This window comes from Ooceraea biroi, chromosome 11, assembly GCF_003672135.1.
Source record: "Ooceraea biroi isolate clonal line C1 chromosome 11, Obir_v5.4, whole genome shotgun sequence".
In the NCBI taxonomy this organism is placed as follows: Eukaryota; Metazoa; Arthropoda; class Insecta; order Hymenoptera; family Formicidae; genus Ooceraea; species Ooceraea biroi.
In genome coordinates this window covers 13658003-13679442 of record NC_039516.1, presented here as the reverse complement: position 1 = coordinate 13679442, position 21440 = coordinate 13658003, and the positions used below count along the sequence as shown (strand labels likewise).

Sequence of the window (21440 nt, the reverse complement as noted above, 5' to 3'; positions counted from 1 at the left end):
GCATCGGCTGCAACGTTCCCTCGTCTCGGTTGACAGCTTTTTCAAGCACTAATTCACACTATTCACACAAACGCGCGACATTTTATTCGACACTCGCAATATTTATCCGCGCGCGATACTTCCGATACTTTCTTTCGATGAAAAATATGCGGTACATACATTTTCGCCCCCACACACCACGGCTAACTGTCGCTTGCGAAAATGGCGGCTGCGCGTACGTTTTCCGAGGTTAATCGCGGCCGTGATTGAACATGGGCGGAATACTGTCGCACCCTGTTCCCGCACGCTCTGATTTATATATCAAAACGTTTCCACGATCGTCCTTTGGCACTTTTGATGCTTATTTCCACGCGATGTTCGCTTCAGACAATTAAAATACACGAAAATGCGGAGCAGCTATACTCCAACCCCGACTACGAATTTGAACGGCGCGAAACTAACATGGCGGCCAAATCAGCGCGCCTCAGTGCTGCGTCGCACTCGACGTTTAAAAGTGCGAATAATATTTTGACTTCAATTACGAATTTACATGATGCAAAATAATAAATGAAACGTCTTCAAATGCAATTTGAAGCAATCACACATGCGTGCTTGCACAGAAATGCTCAGAATTAATTTTTTTAATAATTCTTATTAGAATTTTCACAAAAATGCTTGTTAAAGTTTCTTTATTTTCAGCCTTTAGATTATCCATACAGTCTTTTACTGTGTGTAAATAGTTGTAATCAGTTTATTGAGAAACATTTTAAGGGCTAGAACTTCTTCATTTATACTTCTAAAGGATTTTCAATCGTCGAGAACTCTTCGCAATATGCCAAATGACAATATAAATATCACAGAACTCCTCGGAAAAGAAAAAAATTTTAATGGCTAGAACTTTTTTATTTATTGTTTTAACGAATTTTAAATCATCGAGAACTCTAGGCAATATGCCAAATAACAATATAGATATCCTAGAACTCCTGGGAAAGAGAAAAAAATTTTAAGGACTAGAACTTTTTCATTTATTGTTTTAACGAATTTTAAATCATCGAGAACTCTAGGCAATATGCCAAATAACAATATAGATATCCTAGAACTCCTGGGAAAGAGAAAAAAATTTTAAGGACTAGAACTTTTTCATTTATTGTTTTAACGAATTTTAAATCATCGAGAACTCTAGGCAATATGCCAAATAACAATATAGATATCCTAGAACTCCTGGGAAAGAGAAAAAAATTTTAAGGACTAGAACTTTTTCATTTATTGTTTTAACGAATTTTAAATCATCGAGAACTCTAGGCAATATGCCAAATAACAATATAGATATCCTAGAACTCCTGGGAAAGAGAAAAAAATTTTAAGGGCTAGAACTTTTTCATTTATTGTTTTAACGAATTTTAAATTATCGAGAACTCTAGGCAATATGCCAAATAACAATATAGATATCCTAGAACTCCTGGGAAAGAGAAAAAAATTTTAAGGGCTAGAACTTTTTCATTTATTGTTTTAACGAATTTTAAATTATCGAGAACTCTAGGCAATATGCCAAATAACAATATAGATATCCTAGAACTCCTGGAAAGAGAAAAAAATTTTAAGGGCTAGAACTTTTTCATTTATTGTTTTAACGAATTTTAAATCATCGAGAACTCTAGGCAATATGCCAATTAACAATATAAATAGTACAGAACTCCTCGGAAAAGAAAAAAATTTTAACGGCTAGAACTTTTTCATTTATTGTTTTAACGAATTTTAAATTATCGAGAACTCTAGGCAATATGCCAAATAACAATATAAATAGCACAGAACTCCTCGGAAAAAGAAAAAAATTTTAATGGCTAAAACTTTTTCATTTATTGTTTTAACGAATTTTAAATCATCGAGAACTCTAGGCAATATGCCAAATAACAATATAGATATCCCAGAACTCCTCGGAAAGAGAAAAAAATTTTAAGGGCTAGAACTTTTTCATTTATGTGTCTAAAGTTTGAATGAGATATATGTTATATCTCATTCAAACTTCGCGTTATGGACGCGCCATTATACTTTTTCTGCATATATTTCGCGCTTGCATGATGTTGGGTAGTCACACAGGTATGTCAACTTCCATTTATATATTTTGATTATATCATACATTAATCTTTCATATATTCAATATTCACTATGCGAATAGCGACGTTATTCGATTGATGGATTCACGTTGCAAGCAAAATAGTTGCCATACAACTTACTTATCAGCGCAGACGGCGACAAACGGGCTTAACTTTAGTTTGACTTGCACGCAAGTTTTTTTTATTTGCATACCGATAAGATGCAAGGGTTTCACAGATATGTTAATCACTCTCGATAACCGCAACATTGAAGCCAGACAGCAACGATACGTTCGTACAAACTATCCTCTTATTTAGCGACAATTTTGCGTAAATAATAAGTTGGCGTAAAAAAATAACAAAAGGATCTTTCGGCAAAAAATTGAAAAGTAGATTAAAATTGAAAGGACAAAATCAAACAGCATATTTATTAATCTTTTTGTTATTCTCTCGACATAGTTCTCTGATTTCTTTGATGTGGAAGCAGTACGAAAAGAATTATTGAATAATCACGTTGTTCTTTTTGTGCCACTAAAAAAAACATTTCAACCCTTAAGTAGGGATTTTACATTTTGTGTATCATTAGCATGTTCAGGACTTGAACGTCTTTTGAAACTATACCTTGCTGTTTGCAATCTTTGCTCGTCTTTAGTAAATTGGTGATTTAGTAAATTCTTCTTTGATAGTAAAAGATTCCGCTAGATTCCGATAGAAAATGCGGGAAAAGAGATTTTCTCATTCAAGAATCGTGGCGACGGCTTAAGGGTTAAGTCCCATAGCTGATTGCAATTAATGGCATTGAGCTTATTGAATTAAGTTTGTTCCTTTCGCTTGAGTAAGTGTATATAAAAGCTACCTTCGACAATTACGACTGGTAATAAACGTGGTTCTATGGCACAAACACTGTAACATTTCCTAATTGTCACGGAACAGCGCGTGAGCGGAATAATTGTACCCTCGTTTCTACTCCTGTATAGAAAAACCGTAAGAAATACTTCCCGATCAAGTGGCGATAGTAAGGCCAATTTTGCAAGTCATCGAATATGGTTCGCCTCTCGTGAAAAATTCCGGGGAATTCCTGGCAATCTTAAATGCACTTTAAGAAACAATAAAACGTGAATAACTTGCAAGAGAGAAACAGAAACACCTTGTAGCTCGTGAGACGTAATGCGCGGTATGCACGATTAGATGTCAAGTGTGACTCTCGTCAGACGCGAGGATGGAAGACAGATATGTATATGTGTACGTGTACTATACGTATACGCTTATACATTTTACAAGCAAGATCTCGCTCAGTGATGCCTACGGGTACACTAGAGTTAAGAAATATTTTAGTTTCAAGCATCTTATTCCAGATTTTGCTCCAAATTATATTAAATTCTTCAAACTTATTCGAAGAACGCCGGCTGCTCGCACCGCGAGCTACGCGTCGATAGATATATATATCTGACTGATCCCGCCATCACGTGCACGCGTATCCCGCGTATCGCGGAATGGATGTTAACTGGAGCGATTACCGCAAAGTAATCCTTACAGTCTTTGAGTAGATACGTACAATTGGAAGAGAGAGACTGCACACCCGTCGCATTCCGCGCGCACTCTTCGTCGCGAATACTTTGTAGCGTGGGGCCGTGTCGGGATGGCGGGATTTATTGTTCCCTTCGTTTGTCTGCCTCGTAACGGGATTAATTAATACTAAAACCGATTATTTGACTAAGATAAAAACGGAACACTTACTGAGTAAACGCAAGAACACTTCACAGAATCGTACCTCGCGGTCATCGGCCGTCGTCGCATTGCACTACTGAAACTGTACGTGATACATGCATCTCGTGATCGTGCCGTGTGTACGTACCTCGAGATCCCGGAATGACTCATGAAACCCCGATAGTTGGACGAAATCAGACGTGACACGGCAAAATACAAAATAATATCTCGTTATCCCTCAGGGATTTGTTTTCTTTGCGTAATCTCAATTCTAATCTCAATTTTAATTGATTTAATCGTCTCATGCGTTCTTGAAAATCTGGATTCCCACACGAGGGAGGGTAGGTCGGAGCAGAGAATTATGGCAATACGAAGAACGACGAGCCGCCGATACTTCCGACGATAGGTGGTTGATCCTCCGATTGCGAAGCAGTTTCGTAATCGTCGGTCGGGGAGACGCAGACCACAGACATCGGTACGAGCGCATCGGGTCATATCGACGTGGTCGCGTGACAATCGGCTCCGTTCTGCGCTTGCTGCGTGCTGTGCTGCGGTAACGCCGCGAGCTCGTTCCTGCTGAGGTGCTGGACGATTCCCGCGCCGAGCGAGTCGCCGATAACGTTGATCGTTGTTCGACACCGATCCCTGCAAGCGAGAAGGATCGCTCTTGAAGATTTTTCAACACTGGAGATTCGTTGTGAGATGACAAATGTGATACGCAAAAAGAAGAGCAACTTACAGTAACCAGTCGACTGCGATGATCAAGAACACGTCGTTGGCCGGAAGTCGAACCGTGTCCAACACCATCACCATAGTCACTAGACCGGCCTGCGGAATTCCAGCTGCGCCGATACTGGCAGCGGTCGCTGTGATACTGAAAGTATGAAATGTTAAATTGTAACAAAAATTGATAGATGTAACTCGTACTAGAAATAAAAATGGATAAATGATAAAAAAATCTGTCGTATAAAAGAATTAAACTCAAAACTTGGAAATCGAATTTTACACACAGTGTATAATATTTTATTAAACTATAGAATATAAAATATAAATATAGAATATAAAATATTATAAATCTGGAAACATATTGATGTATATCATAATAAAATCCAATGTTTTCCAGAATCAAGAATTTTTTAATTTTATTATCTCAAATTTATCGGACAAGATATTGTATTATATAGAGCATAAAAAGATAAGTAAACGGGGAAACTCACCTTACAGCAATCAGTTCTCCAAAGGAGAGGCTCATTTTGCGCACTTGGGAGATGAAGATTGCGGCCACGGCCTCGTATAAGGCGGTACCGTCCATATTCACGGTAGCGCCTATCGGCATAACGAATCTGGTGACACGCGGATCGATGCCGTTCCTGTCTTCGAGGCAGGCGATGGCGATCGGCAGCGTTGCCGAACTCGAAGATGTACCAAAGGCAGTGACGAGCGCTTGCGCCATATTCGATATGTAGGCGTACGGATTCTTCTTCGTGAGAAGGAAGTACATTCCTGGCAGTACCAGCAAGCCGTGTATGAGGAGCGCAATCACCACGGTCAAGAAGTACATCCCGAGCTGGCCGACCACTTCATCCAGCGACTTCATTTCCGTAATCTTCGCGGCGACTAGGGAGAGAACGCCGATCGGCGACAGCCTGTTCACGTAACGTACAAGAATACCTTAAGCTATTTCAAAATAGATTTTTATCTCGATTGTTTCTAATACGCGTTCTAATCGTTTGAAGGAAACAGCGAGATGCGAGCTCCGTTACGCGACGCGTTACGCAATGGATGTCAACTGCATATCACGCGGTTAATAACGCACGAGTTTTTCTCGAGAATTTAATATATTCCGGAAAGCAGCGGATATCGTATTCGCGATGATCTTACCAGATGACCCAGTTGGTGATTAACATCATGGCGCCGGAGAGCGACTCGAAGAAGCTCAACAGCGGCTTGGCCGGCGGTCCCATTTTACTGAGCGTGATGCCCATCACTGTCGCGAATACGACGAGTCCGAGGATGTTGGAACCGGACACCAGTTTCTCCGTCAGTTTCCATTCTTCCATAGGAACTACCAGATAAAATTCAATCTACATTTAATTATTAAATTATAAATTAACTATATGCTTATTTTAACAACTGTTAAGCTAAAGTATCGCTTTATAGCGAAAAACAGATTTACTGCTATAGTTGCCCTCCGGTGGTTCGGTCTCGGTTCGATGTTGGGCGATACAGGCCTGTACAATGTTCGGTGGGAACATGTTTCTGACCAAGTCCATCAACGTGTCGACGGTGGAAACGTTTTGCGCGGGTTTCGTCGTCTCCGCGGCAGAGCTGCCGACTCCGGGTTGGATCGAAACGACGAGAATCATACCTGAAACCAGTTCCAACAGGTGAGACCACTATTCTCATGTTACCTACTTCGCATGATTTTTAATGATATTATGTGTGTAATATAAAATATTATTTATAATTTTATTATTATATTTAAAAATTATATATAATATTTTGTATCGCCGATGGAAAATCGGCGAGAGATAAACGCGGCAACGCGATGACGGGTATAGCAGAATATCCAGCTGGCGTGATGGTGTCGCAAGAGGAATTGACGCCAGCGGAAAAATCGAGCGTACGATACGCGCGTAAGCAGAGTTTCGGGTTATAACCGGGTTATAATCTTCCGAGACTAACGCAATAAAACGTCATATTTATCCGAGGTTGCAATGGAAAAATTATATCTCGCGCAGCCTCCGAGATAGCCGCCGTCGTAATCTGCTGGTCGCATTGCTGAAACGGCGCTCGCGTTGCTCGCGCTCGATTTTCTCTTTAATTAATCGCGATGAGTCACGAATTCAGGGCTATCGTACGCGCGTTCCCGCCACCAGATATGTAAATGCACGAGTCTGTGCCATCTGTGCGGTTTATTGCATCGTTTACCGTTTCCGAGAAACTTGCATTGTCTGTGCCTCGCGTCGGCGACGCCGAGAGAAACGCGAGAAACGAGATCGTCTCGTATCGCTGATGCGGAGCAATCGTTCCGTTTGACCCCGAGACATGCTCGCATTACTTATTGGGACATTAGCGTACTCGGCTGTACGACATGATCCATCAAGATGTGTACTTTGAAACTCAAAACTCCATCCTAAGATTGTTTCCTTCGATTACGGAGACGCTCGCTAAGGTTTATTCCAAAATCTCGGCTTTTTAACAAAAGTCCGTACAAGTAATCATGATGTTAACGAAATGTGACACAGATCAGACCTCGCTCACCTAGTATGACCGCGCAAATGGTCGTGACCATGTAATAGCCGATCGCACGCGCGCCGATCCTGCCGCTGAGCGACAGGTCGAGGGAGCCGATGGCCGACACCAGACTCGAGATGATCAATGGCAGGATCAAGCTCTTGAGCATCCGCAGGAACAGGTCGCCGAGGTAATTGATATACATGATCTCGCGTGGTGTCCATTTGTCGGTCCGCGAGTTCCGTAGGATTATGCCGAGTACTACGCCGCCGATGACGCCTGACATGGTCAATATAGTTAGCGCATTGTGGCTCAGACATGCTCGCACCTTCTGGCCCGCGGTGCGCGGCCTCTTGCTAGGTTCCTGGGGATAGTACGAGCTCCTCTCCTTGATCTTCCCTTGATTCTCCGTCCCCGACAGCGGCGACCTGAAACGCAAAGAGGAGATGTATTCTCTCGCACGAATCCTCCTCGCGAAAGGTCCACCAGGCTTGTTGCAATTTATTTTTGGTATAGAATTGCAGGGGTATGCAAGCCGCACTGCTCGAAGGCTTACTATTATAACTTATGATAACACGTTGACCTTAAAAGATATCATTTTAATGACTTCTTCAAACTTGCGCGATGGAATATACATATACGAGCCTCGCCACATTTCTCGCTAAATGGCTAATTCTGTGTTTCGTTGTTGCGCAAAACGATGGCTCCTCGTGAAAATATAGTTATTCGTTGGATAACGAGCGCGATATTTAATTAAATTTAATTCTGGGCAGAAATTGTACGCGGTCGTGTAAACGTGCCGACTCCAAGGCGACTATTGCTAACGTAACGTACAGCAGCAAGTGCTTAGATAGAACTTAATCTTGTCGGTAGTAAACGTGACTTTTCCTGTATTTTATAATATAAACCTTGAAGAGTATAGAAGAATATAGATGATGATGTAAAGCTTTTAGTGCACGTCGATCTGCATGTACGTCGGCAGTCAATCAATAAGTTGGTGTAATGCCAATAATGCATTTTTCCAGTATGTGTCTAAAATTGATATCGATGACATTTTTTTGATGTTGAAAAGCTTAAAAATTCTAGAAATTTTCTAAATTTGTAGATTATATTTTCTTTCTTTTATTCTTTCTTTCAGAGTATTCCAATAAAGAAGATTGTACAGCTTAGAAATTTCTCGGGAATTTATTTATAGCGCCATTGTGCGAGAGCAGCTAATCTCAATTTAATTCATATCAATCCTTTCATTCTAGTACAATATAGGATTTTCTCTTAATCATGCGCTGTTTATGACCGAGAAGACGTAGATAAAACAACAAGTCTTTTATTGCCGCAATTACTGCACGAGGCGCTGCAAAAATCGATGCTATGGTTTTATAGACAGGCTTTAATACTTGGATATAATTTTCAAATTGTTTTTGTATTGTAATATTGTAAAAAATATATATATAATATACGTGTGTATATAAATATCGCTTACCCTATTTCTTCAGTGTTCAGCATACTCGTACGGCCAGAGTTAAAATAAAAAAAAAACAACCAATTTGAGGACTTAACTTGAGAAATTGATAACAGAACACCACGAGCTGCGCGAGGCAAGTCACATTCGGAGTATTCTCTTCCGCATTTTATTCTCTTTCCAAACAGAAGGTACGACACATTTATCTTAATGATTAACACTTGCGCACAGTATGTAGTTCTGTGATATTAACGCTCGATTTACACGTTTCTCGATTATATTGGCAGTGGCAGTTCACGTACAACGGCACCACACAAACAAACTGTGAGACGCGCTAAATCTCTGGCACCTCTCGAAAATCACCGATCTCTCTCACGGCCAGCCAAGAACTGCTTTAAACCCACCGAAGCTGACGAGCTTCATCTTCCGATTCCCGAAGCGCATAAAACGCAATCTTAGCGACATCCACGAGGAAATAGCTCGGAGTAGGGACAGCGGAATGATTGCACGAAGAGGCAATTGTCACGTAAAGAGGAAAACGTGGCACCTCAATTCGAAAAATGCCATGCGCGATTACGGCGATCAATTAAGACCGCGCGGCGGTTCATCACTAATTCATAACGAATTAAATGACCAAGGAAATTGTCAGTGGTGCCGAGGCGAGATCGCCGCTCGTGCGCCGATACCGTGATGCGTCCTGCGATAATACGCGAAAGTATCGATATCACCCACGCGTGTTGCGCTTTGATACAGCCGGCAAGAGAGAGGATGTCGCACTACGGCGGAATTGTCATCGAGTGAACTTTATTAACGTCTCTCGAGATAATGATCTGTCGATCCTTTATTGGCCAACGCCGCGAACATATTTGTGCCAATTACAAGAAACGCATGGTTATTACTTTCGCTGATACGAGTTTACGGTTATTACGGAATTAAGCGGATCAAGCGGATGATACATCCATCCCGCGGCCGCGCATATCGCTCAATCCGACAAAGAAGCGCGCATGCCTTTTTGCAAATCGCTGCAGCGTACGAGAAATTATTTATTACTCGATTCGCCGCAAAATATACGATGCTTACGCTGCTACTCATTAATAGTCAATCGTTTAAAATCGCTCGTTTTCCTCGTTTTTTGCTTTGCTGCTAATCGGCTATTAAGATATCTTGAGATGGCGAACATAGGAAGTGTCTCTGATTATTAATAGACGATTACGTATTGTTACGTTTTAGTATATATAGTGAGTGGTTCACCACACGGTTATAAATAAATACACTTGACGTATAGTGTCGCGCAGCGATTGTTGTAACTCGCGTTCTGCGCGGCATTCGTGCCTCAGAGCGCTTTAAAATGCATCAAAGCGCGGAATCCATCAATCATCGAGGTGGTTGCGCGCGAGGTGATTGTGGCGTGTCGTGAGGAGCACAACAGGCGATCGGCAAAGAACCGTGACGTCTGCGTAGGCCGAAGCCAGGAGCTGTTCAAACAAAAACGCGATCTGTCTGCGCCGAAATTGAGATTGAAGGAAAAAACCCGTTGCGTTGCTGTGATGTTAGATAATTGCGATAATTCCGATCGCAGCCGGCACCGGTTTTTCACGCGCGATGGAAGTTAACGTGCGATCGCACGTGCCGCTCGAAAAGCCGGTCAGGGATATCCACTTACGTCAATTTTTTTAGCTGCGATTACGCCAACCTAGGATGAATGTGGACCATTAGGATCGTCGTGCGTGTCGGATGCCGAAAGCGTTGTAATTACGAAAGCGCGCGCTTTATGGTATCCAATGCCGTCACGAAACGGTCGTTAATGTTAACTGACGTTAACATTAGCTCAAACTGCAACCGTACGATCGGTAAGGCTCGATGCTGCTTATTTTATTCAAACAGTATCGAAGTATTCAGAAAAAAAGATTCGCAGAGCTAATGATTGCACGTTGAATTTTGACGAGCTCTGTCAAGTTCTTCGGTCCGTGGCGCGTATCTTCTCGATCTTCTGGATACGCATGCTCATGCACGCGAGATACGCGCGATTGCAAGTCAGAGCGTAACGACAGACACACTGTCGGACGTTACTGTAACAAACGGCCTCCTCCGTGACTTGCGTTAACATAATAACGAGGAGAATAAAGAGAGACAGAAGGAGAGAAAGAGATGATGGTCTTGGACTTGACAAAGGCCCCGGAGACGATGGGAAAACACGACAATCGAGTCGCGCGCGTGAGCGTGCACTATGGATTGTTTCGCGAATGGTCCCATCGCGATTCCCACTCGCGTCGAGATCCGGCCGCCGAACTTGCTCCAATATCTAGTGTCACGAGTGTTGCGACCTACTTTCGCGTCCCACTAATGGTGGCCCATATTTTCATCTTATCGTGCGTTTTGCGAGCTAAAAAAACAGTATCTTCTGAGTTGAATCGAGAGTCTATAAAGAGATACGCACTGAATTCAACTGTCCCAATAAACGACCAACAAGTGGGAAGCAGTAGTCTTCATTATTTCTGTCATTCACTGATACGCGAGTGGACTTAACAGGAAATCATATCGCGATATTTCCTCATAAACATCGCGTCGATGGTGACAGGCGGATGGACCGGCAGACTAATCGAGGTAAACGAACGACGCGTGCGGCTGCGACGTGCGAGATGACGCTATTAATTGCGCTAATTAATACGTCGATAGCGTGATGAGGCATAGCACGTAATATCGTCACTCATCGAGCCACGCGACCGTTGAAAAACAATTCCTGGCGGACGATCATCGGCCAGATGGGAAAGTACCGACCCTGAGGATTAACGTCAGACTGAACCTGCACACTTCCGACACGGGTCTCGTTTTTCTTTTTTTTTTCATGGTTTTATGTTACGCTCAATCAAGCGGATTCGCGAATTGCGCTGAATGCCGAACGTTAACAGGTATCACCTTGCCGCGTGGCCAACGCGATCGTCTCGAATAACCGAATAATTGGGACCCATTTTTTCTTCTTTGCTTAACGAGGATGACCATTCATGTCGGAAGTAAAAATTTTACAGCTCTCGAAAGCCAAATGGAACCACGTGGACTTCATGGAAGAAATAAAACGGCGCTCGTTCGGAGCAAGCATGTTTATAAAAACCCATGTCGTTAAAATGGACCATCATTTGTTAGTGAAGAGACCAATGCGAAAGGATAAGCGTGATTAAGAATAGAAATAATAAAGCCGTTCCTTTCCCGATGGCCGCACAGAACTCAAGCGTTGAATTCTCTCCTTCTTGCAATCCGATGATGAGTAAAACAATCGACTTGTGGAATAATGTAGCATCGGACTGAGTGTTCAATGTCATCTTATATACGACGTTGGCTTGGACGAATATCCAAAATTATTTTCGGTGATCAACTTGTTGCACGCTTGCGTAACAAGACTGCACTTGACACTAATACAAACTTTACGATGTAGATAAATTTCTCTTTTATATATTTGAAAGCTGACATCATGGAATGGAAAACCGCAATCTCGATGGTGCCCGATAATTCATTCAGCGTGGAAATTTATCTTCTCGCAAATGTTTACCCAGAATTTTGGCATTGCGACTCGTCTCGTCACTGTTACGAGAAAAAAGAAACTGATGAATTTCACGCATCTAGCCTTGCCGCGAGCCGTTGATTAAAATTTTAATGCGCAGTCCTCGCGTTCTTTCATTTGCCATTCATTATTCCGAGCTTGAATAATCGGCGTGCGACAACCGGTTTGACACGTGTTACGCGTGCAGACCGTCACCGACGTACGGCACGTCTCAAATTGGAGGACGTCAAGGTTCCCACGAAAAGCGACACTGACAAGTAACACTACCCAAGTGCCACTCGCCGATTTTCTTGAAACTTTGCACACACGTAGTACATCGAAAAACATTAGACACGTGTCTTTTTATTTGTGCTAACAACGCATTTTGAGGTTAGAATACGCATTCGAAAATTTAACACTCTACAGGGTGTCCCGGGTTTTAACCAACAAACTGCGGGAGCATATTCTACTAGTGGAAATAAGAAAAAATTCTTATATCGAGTTTGCTTAGAAATGCTTTATTACAAAGTTATAAACCAATATTGAAAAGAAATATGAGATAAGTAACAACGGAACATAATGTAGAATTTGGAAGGTCGAAGATGTTTATGTTACGTGTATTCACGTGTATTCATGTTCACTATGTTGAAACGATTCAGTATGATTGTTACTTTCACAAGAGTAGCTGTTAGATTTCAATCGTCGTGTCAACTAGCAATTACTATCAGAATGCCAAAAGTGTTTTCAAATGAGGAATACACTGATATTCATTTCGCGTACGGATTCTGTGACGGAAATGCACGAGCTGCCGTACGAGAGTATCAACGTAGATTTCCCAACAGGAGAGTACCAGATAGATTTAAAGCAACGAATTACTAATTCAGTTACTGAGATGCAACAAAATTTTCAGGAATGTCGTACTGTAACAAATTCTGTACTACGTCGATGTCTAGCTTGTATCGATGTGCAAGAACAACATTTTGAAATGCGTCACTAAATCATTGCGTAGATAATTTATATTTTTGTGAAAAAATCCGTTGTTACTTATCTCATATTTCTTTTCAATATTGGTTTATAACTTTGTAATAAAGCATTTCTAAGCAAACTCGATATAAGAAGTTTTTCTTATTTCCACTAGTAGAATATGCTCCCGCAGTTTGTCGGTTAAAACCCGGGACACCCTGTATAGCACAATGGTAACTAACGCTACTCCTGAGCGTTATTCTCTTACAGCTTTTACGACATTACTCTATTATGATTTCATTGTCCGAATGTTTGGCATTAATTTTACGAGATTCGGAATGGCAGATTCAAAATCGCGGACCGAAATCGCAGAATTTTCAATTTTATTCAAAGTCAGTTTCGAAGAAGTGTTTTAGACCCGTGATTACGATTTTGGTAACAGTTATATCAATCTAGAGGTGGCGGATGAAAAATGGCAAATTCAATATGGTGCATCCAAAATGGCGGACCCAAATTCCAATTGTGTTAAATTAGTTTCAAAGACCATTTTTGTGGTGGTTTTCGAGAGCACTGTTTACAATGTTAATAGTAGTTTGACAAAATTCCTCTAGACCTAAAACACTTCTTCGAAACTGACTTCGAATAAAATTTTTGAAAATTCTGCGATTTCGGTCCGCGATTTTCATAATCGAGTACTGTCGTAAAAGCTGTAAGAGAATAACGCTCAAGGCCGGGGGATTCTGTAACTCGTTATCGATAGTTTTCGGTATCGTTAACTAGCGATAGCCAATGGCAAGGACGACCTTGGAGAAAAGCGTGGCTCTCATAGGTTGTCGCTAGTTAACGATACCGAAAACTATCGATAACGAGTCACAGAATCCCGGCCCAGGGGTAGCGTTAGTTACCATTGCGCTATAGAGTGTTAAATTTTCGAATGCGTTTTCTAACCTTAAAATGCGTTGTTAGCACAAATAAAAATACATGTGTCTAATGTTTTTCGATGTACTACGTGTGTGCAAAGTTTCAAGCAAATCGGCGAGTGGCACTTGGGTAGTGTTACTTGTGAGAGCGATCAAGGGAAGCATTTCTTCTCTTTATTTATTTAACCGCGTTGTTGCGCGATATCGGAAACTCGCGTAGAGTTCTCGCCATTCTCGGATCGATATGTCGCATAGCTCATTAAGAGTAAACACTGATACTGCGTAAGATTGCACACGCGATGCGAAAGTACACAAAGACGCCCATCCCGCCTAATCAAATTCTATCGACTGTGCAAGGATCGCGCGAGATATCAGATAAATTTGCAATTGCAGCGCTTCGAGCGATACAGGCGAATCACGTATTTCCTTATCAGCACATTCAGGATAGACGTGCGCTATGGCAAAATGATTTCGCGTTCGCGATAATGCACTTCATTGGTTTCCGTCCTACACGCGCCTCCGGTTTGTTTGCGCAGCTAGTTGTGATCTCTCTGGAGAGAAGCCCTTTGCGAAACTCTGGTCTCGAATGCTTGTAATCGTTGTCAGCTGTTTCTAATTTAATCTAATTATAAATTATACAAAATTAAAATTGAAAGTCTCTCTTGAGTTCTGTCGCACGTCAGGAATTGTCTAGATCAGCATACGTGCATATAAGCCGATCCGCGTGCTGCACAGGTCGCATCTACGCACAATCCGATTACATTGGCGACAATTTCTTATGCGGTGCGCGCGACCATCGTCTTCTCCCTCCGTTCCTTATCGCAAAGAACGAGCCTAACAATGATTTAATGAGTAGCCGCCAAGCACCGCTGTTGCCATTATGGAATTCTGTGCCAATGAATCTCTCGCTGCCGCTGAATGCGACGTCCACGACGTGGCATATAATGGATCGTGCTGCACATGTACTGTATTACTGTAGCTGGCTGGCTACCATTCACGTTACGGCGAGGCTCGTCGAGATCTGATGCGTGATTCTGAACGGCAACACGGCCGATAAGTCCGTAAAAATTGTAATACATAAAACATTGCGTAACTCGGCGCGTCACAGCAAAATATCGCCAGCACATGTCACGTATTCGTCGTACGACGACGCGCGACGCGTAACGTAATAAGATAAATGCCCTCACACGCGTATCGTCGAGTTTTATTTTTTAAATCTGTCTAGCTTCTAATCTTTCTTCCCTGCTATTTTTTCCCCTTGCTACAAATCTCTTTTACGCGCAAGCTGAAGCGCGTCACGTCGCGATAAAAGTCGCGGCGCCCCCCCCGATGGTCAGCGTGACGCGCGTTTACGCGCGGGCGTTTACGAGCGAGCGGATTTAAAATTTCAGATCGAGAGCGTGCCAACCATCAGCGATCGCGAATCGCTGAATAAATTATTGTCACTCCTGGCTTGCGAACCGCGACACCGACACGTCGCTGTAAGGAGGAATTGAGGTCGAGTCTCCTGTATGTGCACGGTTCGCCATGACGAGGCTGAAATCCATTTCATTCAAGAATAAAGGGTGAAACGCGCGACTTAGCGTATTGATATCAGCGTTATGCGCTTCACAATGCGATCGCAGATGAATGTACATAAGACGTGTCGCGAGAACGTATACGATGGTCCCGCGGAGGCTGGAACAACCGAGAAAGGTGCTAAAAGCACCGAAGTTGCAAAACAGTTTTGGGAAGTCAAGGAGAACTCGTGTCTTCAGTCTCGAATGTGAAAATGATTACTGTAAGAATACACACGAATCTGAAGCGACACTACGCGCGTACTAACAGCTTTGAATCGCAGTCTAGAAATTGTCCTCTTATCGAAAGTCGCGAGTGCTCTCTTTTACTCACTTGCGTCCAAGAGACGAATTCTAGAGAAAACTGGGTCAGAAGGTCCGAGTGGCAGAGGGCAGAGTTTATTCGATACACGTGTCGCGCACAGTTATCAGCAGTCCGGTGATGATAAATCATCTCAGTAATAATGTTATACAAACCAAACAAATGACAGGATGATTGCGTCAATGGGAGCAGGAACTAATTACTTCGGCGGAGAGATACACACGTATAGATAGCGAGTATTAATATGTACGTGATTAAAATATTGTTTGCTACACATCAATGAGTTCATCGTTATTCATTTGCGACGAACATGGACGATCAAGTCGTGAAGAAAAAGAAAGGATCTCGTGCAATTGAGAAAGATCGTACTCACAGTTCGCTTGCCACTTCCATGATGTGCTTCCTGCGTCCTGCGCTTCCCAATGAGAACCACTCGGCAGTCTTTTACATAGAGCGTCACTTCCAGTTAGCCGGAAGCGGCGCGCGTCCCGAAAGAGGGGAAGAGGATCTCCGGTGCTGAATCGCCGAGGGACGCCAAGAGCGAATCTGCCTCTCCCTCTTCCTCTCCGTGCCTCTCACGTTGTCGTTTCTTCGATGGTGCTTTGGGGTGGTAACGTCGCGACGCGATAAGTCGAGAGGGATGAGAGACGTTGGAGGACGATGGAAAAAGAGGTCGAGGACGCGCGGATGTTGGGGACGAAGGATGCTCCAACGTCGCTCGGCGCTAATTCCGATCGATTCTCGCTCGCTTTCTCTCTCGTCGTCCGTGTCACCGAGCGAGAATCACCGTAATCTGGCAGGTCCGCGTACGCAGAATTCGAAATCCCGCGAGTCGGAACGTCCGGTAGCCTCCCAGGAAAGTTGACACACGACGCACGGTCGTCGATGCGACGAAGAGCGGCGTAACGGCGCGCACGAGAACTGGATGGACGCTGGGTATCTCGTTAGCCAGGAGAGGATGTACGCTGATGGGGCTCTCAATCTGTGCCACCTTGGGTGGTACGATTAGCTATGGCGATCTCCCCCTACGCGACGATCTCTTCCTGCCCGCTACCGGCTAGGCTATCATTGCGATACCGTCACGAATACGCGCCTACGGCGGCTACGACCCCATCGGAAGCCACTGCCAGGTTCCCTATTGTTTGTCGGCGGTTTGTCCACTTGATTATGATGATCGCCGCTGCCGCTTCGGCGATTCTTCTCTCGTTTCGGCTACGTCCGTCGCGACCCTCGCTGCGAAAACGAGTCTTCTCTCATGTCACGGAATGAACTCTCTCGTTGTACAGTCCGTCTCTTCTGTCGAGGTGGACGAGGCGAGGAATGATTCGTTTCAGCTATTCTGGCGGGTCCGAAGCGACAAATTTGGAAATGCGATGACCGCGGACACTTGTTGCGATTCGCAGGATGACGTCTATGTCGCTCGTTGGAGTGATTGTCTGGCCTGATATCTGTAACATTAAGAACATGTTGAATCCTGATGTGCCGCCAAGCTTCTCCAGCCCGCACAGACTCTATAGTTATCGGATTTTTCTCTTTGCCGTTTATTTTTATCACCGGTAATGCGGCTCGTGATCAAACGCGCGACATGGGCAGCAATCGCGGCAGTAATCACCATCATGTTTTTTACGTAACGAATGAAACATTGGGAACAGACGCTTTCCGCTGAGTGCCAAGCGCAAACAAATCTACCCGAACGCGCGCGTAATCGGATTTTCGCGTTACTGTCGGATCCGATGTTTAACGCGACAGCAACAGATGTTGGTTGTTATGCTCTGGCACTTGTCAACTTGACAAACGCAAAAAACGCGTTGGACCCACAATAAAACTTTTTACTCCTCTTTTTTTTCTTTTACATTCAGCATTTTAATATCGTTTAACAGAAAGAGGGTCCTTCAGCGAGTGAATCGACTGAAAACCGAGAGCTGGAGCAACACGTGTCCAACATAGAATTCATTACGCAATACGCACAGTTCACGTTTATCGTAGAAAGATAAACTTTTCTCGATTTAAGATAGCATGAATCAAAATAGAAGCATTCCTTGCCGAACTGCACGCATCTCCCTCAGTTCTCAGTTGCGCCTTGGCATGACACTTTGATTAATTGCGATTATCGAGTAATGTCAAAATTATCGTGTTCTAGCGTGATAATGTAGTTGCATGTGCTATGCAATCAGCTGGAGATTGTTGTCATTAAGTAAATTTGCGTATCGTACAGGTGCGATCGGCTTCGCGGCGTAGAGACGGAAGAGGAGGCTGTGACGATTACCAGACACGTAAAGTGGTTTGACAGCTTTAATTACGACATAGAAGAGATCGACCATCGAGTTAATCGCGCGGAGTTGCAGGACTTATCGGCGATACGCGTTTCACACCTCGGCGAGCGTCCGGATTCGGCATGAATCTCTAACGTGACGTGCAATCAAGCGCCCATGGGTGGCCCTAAATGTCCCTTACGGTTACCCTCGCTCCAAATTTAAGTCTGCGATTCGCCCGCCTCGTGTTCTCGATTAATCCCGGTAACCTTCGAACCCATAATCGTTCGCATGGGCATTCGTTAATCGAGGCATCGAACTGCACACAGCGTTCGCACGGCCTTCGTGAATGCTCGCTGTAGTGCGACCCTTCCTTTTTATTCGCTCCTTTTCTCGATAAACGTAGACGATTTTTCAATCGCGGAAAGCAAACAAGGGAGCAAGGAAGCTACGCTAAAAATTTATGCGCCGATATTTACACGGAGTTATTATTTCTACTCATGGAAGATTGATTTTAAGTGGCTTTGTTCCGAGGTGGAATGAAGCTTAAATAAGATGTTCCGCGTGAATGTGTTGAGCGATAAGAGAAATTGGACTGTTTGTGCAAGAACACTACAAGATGCAAATTGACTTACGACAAATACGGGAATGATAACTTGATTCTGTAATATGATTAAACGTGCCAAATCATGCGGCTCGCGTACTAATGAACTCGTACAAGAACCATTCAAAGCCACACGCTGTGTGCACCGCCGTCCACTTTCGCGAAGTACCGGTGAAAACACGTTGCACTTTAAGTCCGGCGTTAGCACGGAACCGTTCGCGATCAGTCTACTTGTACATTTAACACATTACATATGTTACAGGCAACATCTAGGTAACGAGTTGCGTTTGAAGTCATTCATCAAAAGGCATTACGAAGCACCTGTTTAACCATCGTGTCAAGACTACACACCGCGAATATCGTAGCGTGTTATTGTCGCGTTACAATATTTATAATACTGCTGACAATATTTCGCACTGCGTGCATGCAGACGAACGGACGGACAAACGTACGTACGTATTTATGATGTGCGCCACGATTAGAGTCCTGCTCTCGGGAAAAAGAATGATGAACTCGGTTGCGCGCGACGCGGCGACGTTCGCGAGACTGTGGCGGTGCGGCGTAAAGTTGCTTCTTTATAGCGCGCGCGGTGTGGCGGATAGGAGAGCCGCGCGTGTGACGTCCATTGCCACGCGTTCGAAAAGCGCGTGAGAGAAGGGTGGAGTTGCGACGGGCGCGCGGGACAGCACGGACGCGAAAGAGAGCGAGAAAGCGAGAGAGACAGATAAATTCACGAGCGCACTGTGAAGCAAAGAATCACGCTGATCCACGAGCGTGCGAATGCTCGTGCGTTCGCTCTCCGGTACACGTGCGCGTGTATCCTCAATGATCGCCGAAGGAGAGGAAGTCGCGGAGGTCGCGCGACCTTCTCCCCTGCCTCCCGCGGGGTTTCCGGTACTTTTCCGGTGGAATTTCCGCTTTATCCTCTCCATCCCGCATTATTTCGCGCGTTGTCCGACGGCTCCATCCGGTGCCGTCCGGTAAAAAGGTCAAGAGGGTGGAGTAAGGGCGCGTACCAACGAGAGAAAGAGAGGGAGAGAAAAATAGAGAGGAGTGAATGACTCGCGACGAGAGCGGTTTGCACGTCGCACAGTGGGAGCAGCGTCCCTCGGAGGGTACGTATCCCGCGCTCACGAGCCACCCTCTTCCTCCTTCTCGTCCTCTTCCTCCTCCTCCTCTTCCACCTCCTCCTCTTGCTCCGGCTTCGCGCGGTCGCCATGGCAAATTCATTGTCACCCGGATTTCTATCTGCGCGCTTCTATTTCCGTCTGACGGGCCCAACGAATCAGATGTCAGGAGGTACTGCCCACGCGGCGCGTCATAAGGATCGATATAACGCCCGCTCGGCTGAAATTCAGACCGGATACCGCCGGATTTCGCCGCCGCTTCGCGCGCGTCTCCGACTGCCAACATTTAAATCTCACCATACTGCCGGCGGTATCTCGGCAGACGCGATATCTCAGCGAACAGCACAGAATTGTCGAAAGAGAGACACGTACCGCGATGTCGCTCCTCGACGATCCAGTACCGCCGTCTGAATGGAGTCAGGAACACGCAGGAACCTCCGTTTTGGCGCGCAACTGGTGAATCTGCCTCCACGAATTGATTTCCTCTCCTTCCTGTTGAATGTGTTCTCCCTTCTTTCCTATTGATCTCGAAGACACGATGATGACGTTACATGAGAGGCAGGCTACTGTCCCCAAGGTGCGGCGAGTTGCGGCGATGGGCAAGCTCGTCCCTTCCTTATCCGTTCTGAATGATGCTCTCAGAACAATTTGAAAACTGTCGCAAGACAGAGAACGACCCACATCCAGTGACCGCGAGACGCGAGACTACTTGCTACACGCGTGCGCGCCGTAGGCAGTCGCTGCTCCCGTCCTGTTGCGTGAAGACAGACGCGAGAGCACACGCGAGATCGAATCGCGCGATAGCACCGGCGAGAGCGCGCGGTAATTTGAGCTAAGCGCGAGTTCGAAAAGCGCGCGCGGGGAACGCGGGTCTTTCTCTCTGACCGCGGCTCCGACTCACGGCCTTTGTAGATGGAGCCAGTGGCCACTTAGGCCAGCGTCCACTTGTCCCCAAGCTATATTTGTATCCCGGAACGGTGCTACGACAAAATAAGCGAGTAATCATTCAATTGTCGAATGTAAATCAGATTTACTTACTTCCAGGATCCATTACGAATATTGTCCTCCAGAATGTAAGAGGCGAAAAATAACTAGGAGACTGCCTTAGATTTGAACTCGAACTCTCCGGGATCTCTGGTTCACACGCCTAGGTTTTAGGCTGTCCGGCCACTACTCCTACTGTTGTGATCAACTTGTTTTCATTCCGATCCTCTATGCGACCTGTCAGTCTCGACTATCTTTCCAGATCTTACAGCTCGGCCAGCCTGACATTACATTCGTCCCCGAATGTCTCCAAATCGTCGGTTCACTCCACTTGAGTCCCTCCCAACCTCCATTTTTGGTTCACTCTTCTGAGTCCCTCCCAACATCCATTTTTGGTTCACTCTTCCGAGTCCCTCCCAACCTCCATGTTGGTTCACTCCTCTGAGTCCTTCCCAATCTCCATGTTGGTTCACTCCTCTGAGTCCGTCCCGACCTCCATGTTCAGGCTTCACTACCGGCCAGCTGCTTCTCAACTCCCTCCTCTCCGAGGGATAACGGATGAATCTCAACTGTCTTCGAGGGGTAGCGGATTTTATCCCACTTCTGAATTGTAAGAGGCGAAAAATAACTAAGAGACTGCCTTAGATTTGAACTCGAACTCTCCGGGATCCCTGGTTCACACACCTAGGTCTTAGGCTGTAC

At 44.6% G+C, this 21440-nt stretch overlaps 1 protein-coding gene and 1 long non-coding RNA gene across 6 annotated transcripts; one reads left to right on the top strand and one right to left on the bottom strand.

Annotated features, from left to right (window-relative positions):
• Positions 1 to 2081: 2081 nt before the first annotated feature.
• Positions 2082 to 20917, bottom strand: LOC105277658 (excitatory amino acid transporter 1). Of its 5 annotated transcripts, XM_011336205.2 has the most exons (9): positions 20793 to 20917; positions 20127 to 20734; positions 16145 to 17219; positions 7044 to 7444; positions 5956 to 6147; positions 5661 to 5844; positions 4997 to 5425; positions 4519 to 4653; positions 2082 to 4424 (listed from the first exon to the last, which is right to left on the bottom strand). In XM_011336205.2, the coding sequence occupies exons 3-9, from the start codon at positions 16162 to 16164 to the stop codon at positions 4271 to 4273; spliced, it is 1515 nt and encodes a 504-aa protein (XP_011334507.1). In that variant the 5' UTR covers positions 16165 to 17219; positions 20127 to 20734; positions 20793 to 20917; the 3' UTR covers positions 2082 to 4270. The 5 variants fall into 5 exon arrangements, with proteins under 5 accessions (XP_011334507.1, XP_011334500.1, XP_011334491.1 ...); XM_011336198.3 differs by having other exon boundaries at positions 20127 to 20886; XM_011336189.3 differs by lacking the exons at positions 20127 to 20734; positions 20793 to 20917 and adding an exon at positions 19084 to 19334.
• On the top strand, positions 8570 to 10946 carry LOC105277652. Its single transcript, XR_893654.2, has 2 exons — positions 8570 to 8666; positions 8763 to 10946. It is a non-coding gene; the product is annotated as an uncharacterized LOC105277652 (long non-coding RNA).
• Positions 20918 to 21440: the final 523 nt, after the last annotated feature.

Coding starts and splice junctions, on each gene's coding strand:
- LOC105277658 (XM_011336178.2), bottom strand. CDS start 8,519: ATGCTGAACACTGAAGAAATAGG. Junction 5,845..5,955: donor ACCGGAGGGCAACTATAGCA/GTAAATCTGTTT, acceptor TTTATCTGGTAG/TTCCTATGGAAGAATGGAAA. Junction 4,654..4,996: donor GGAGAACTGATTGCTGTAAG/GTGAGTTTCCCC, acceptor TCATACTTTCAG/TATCACAGCGACCGCTGCCA.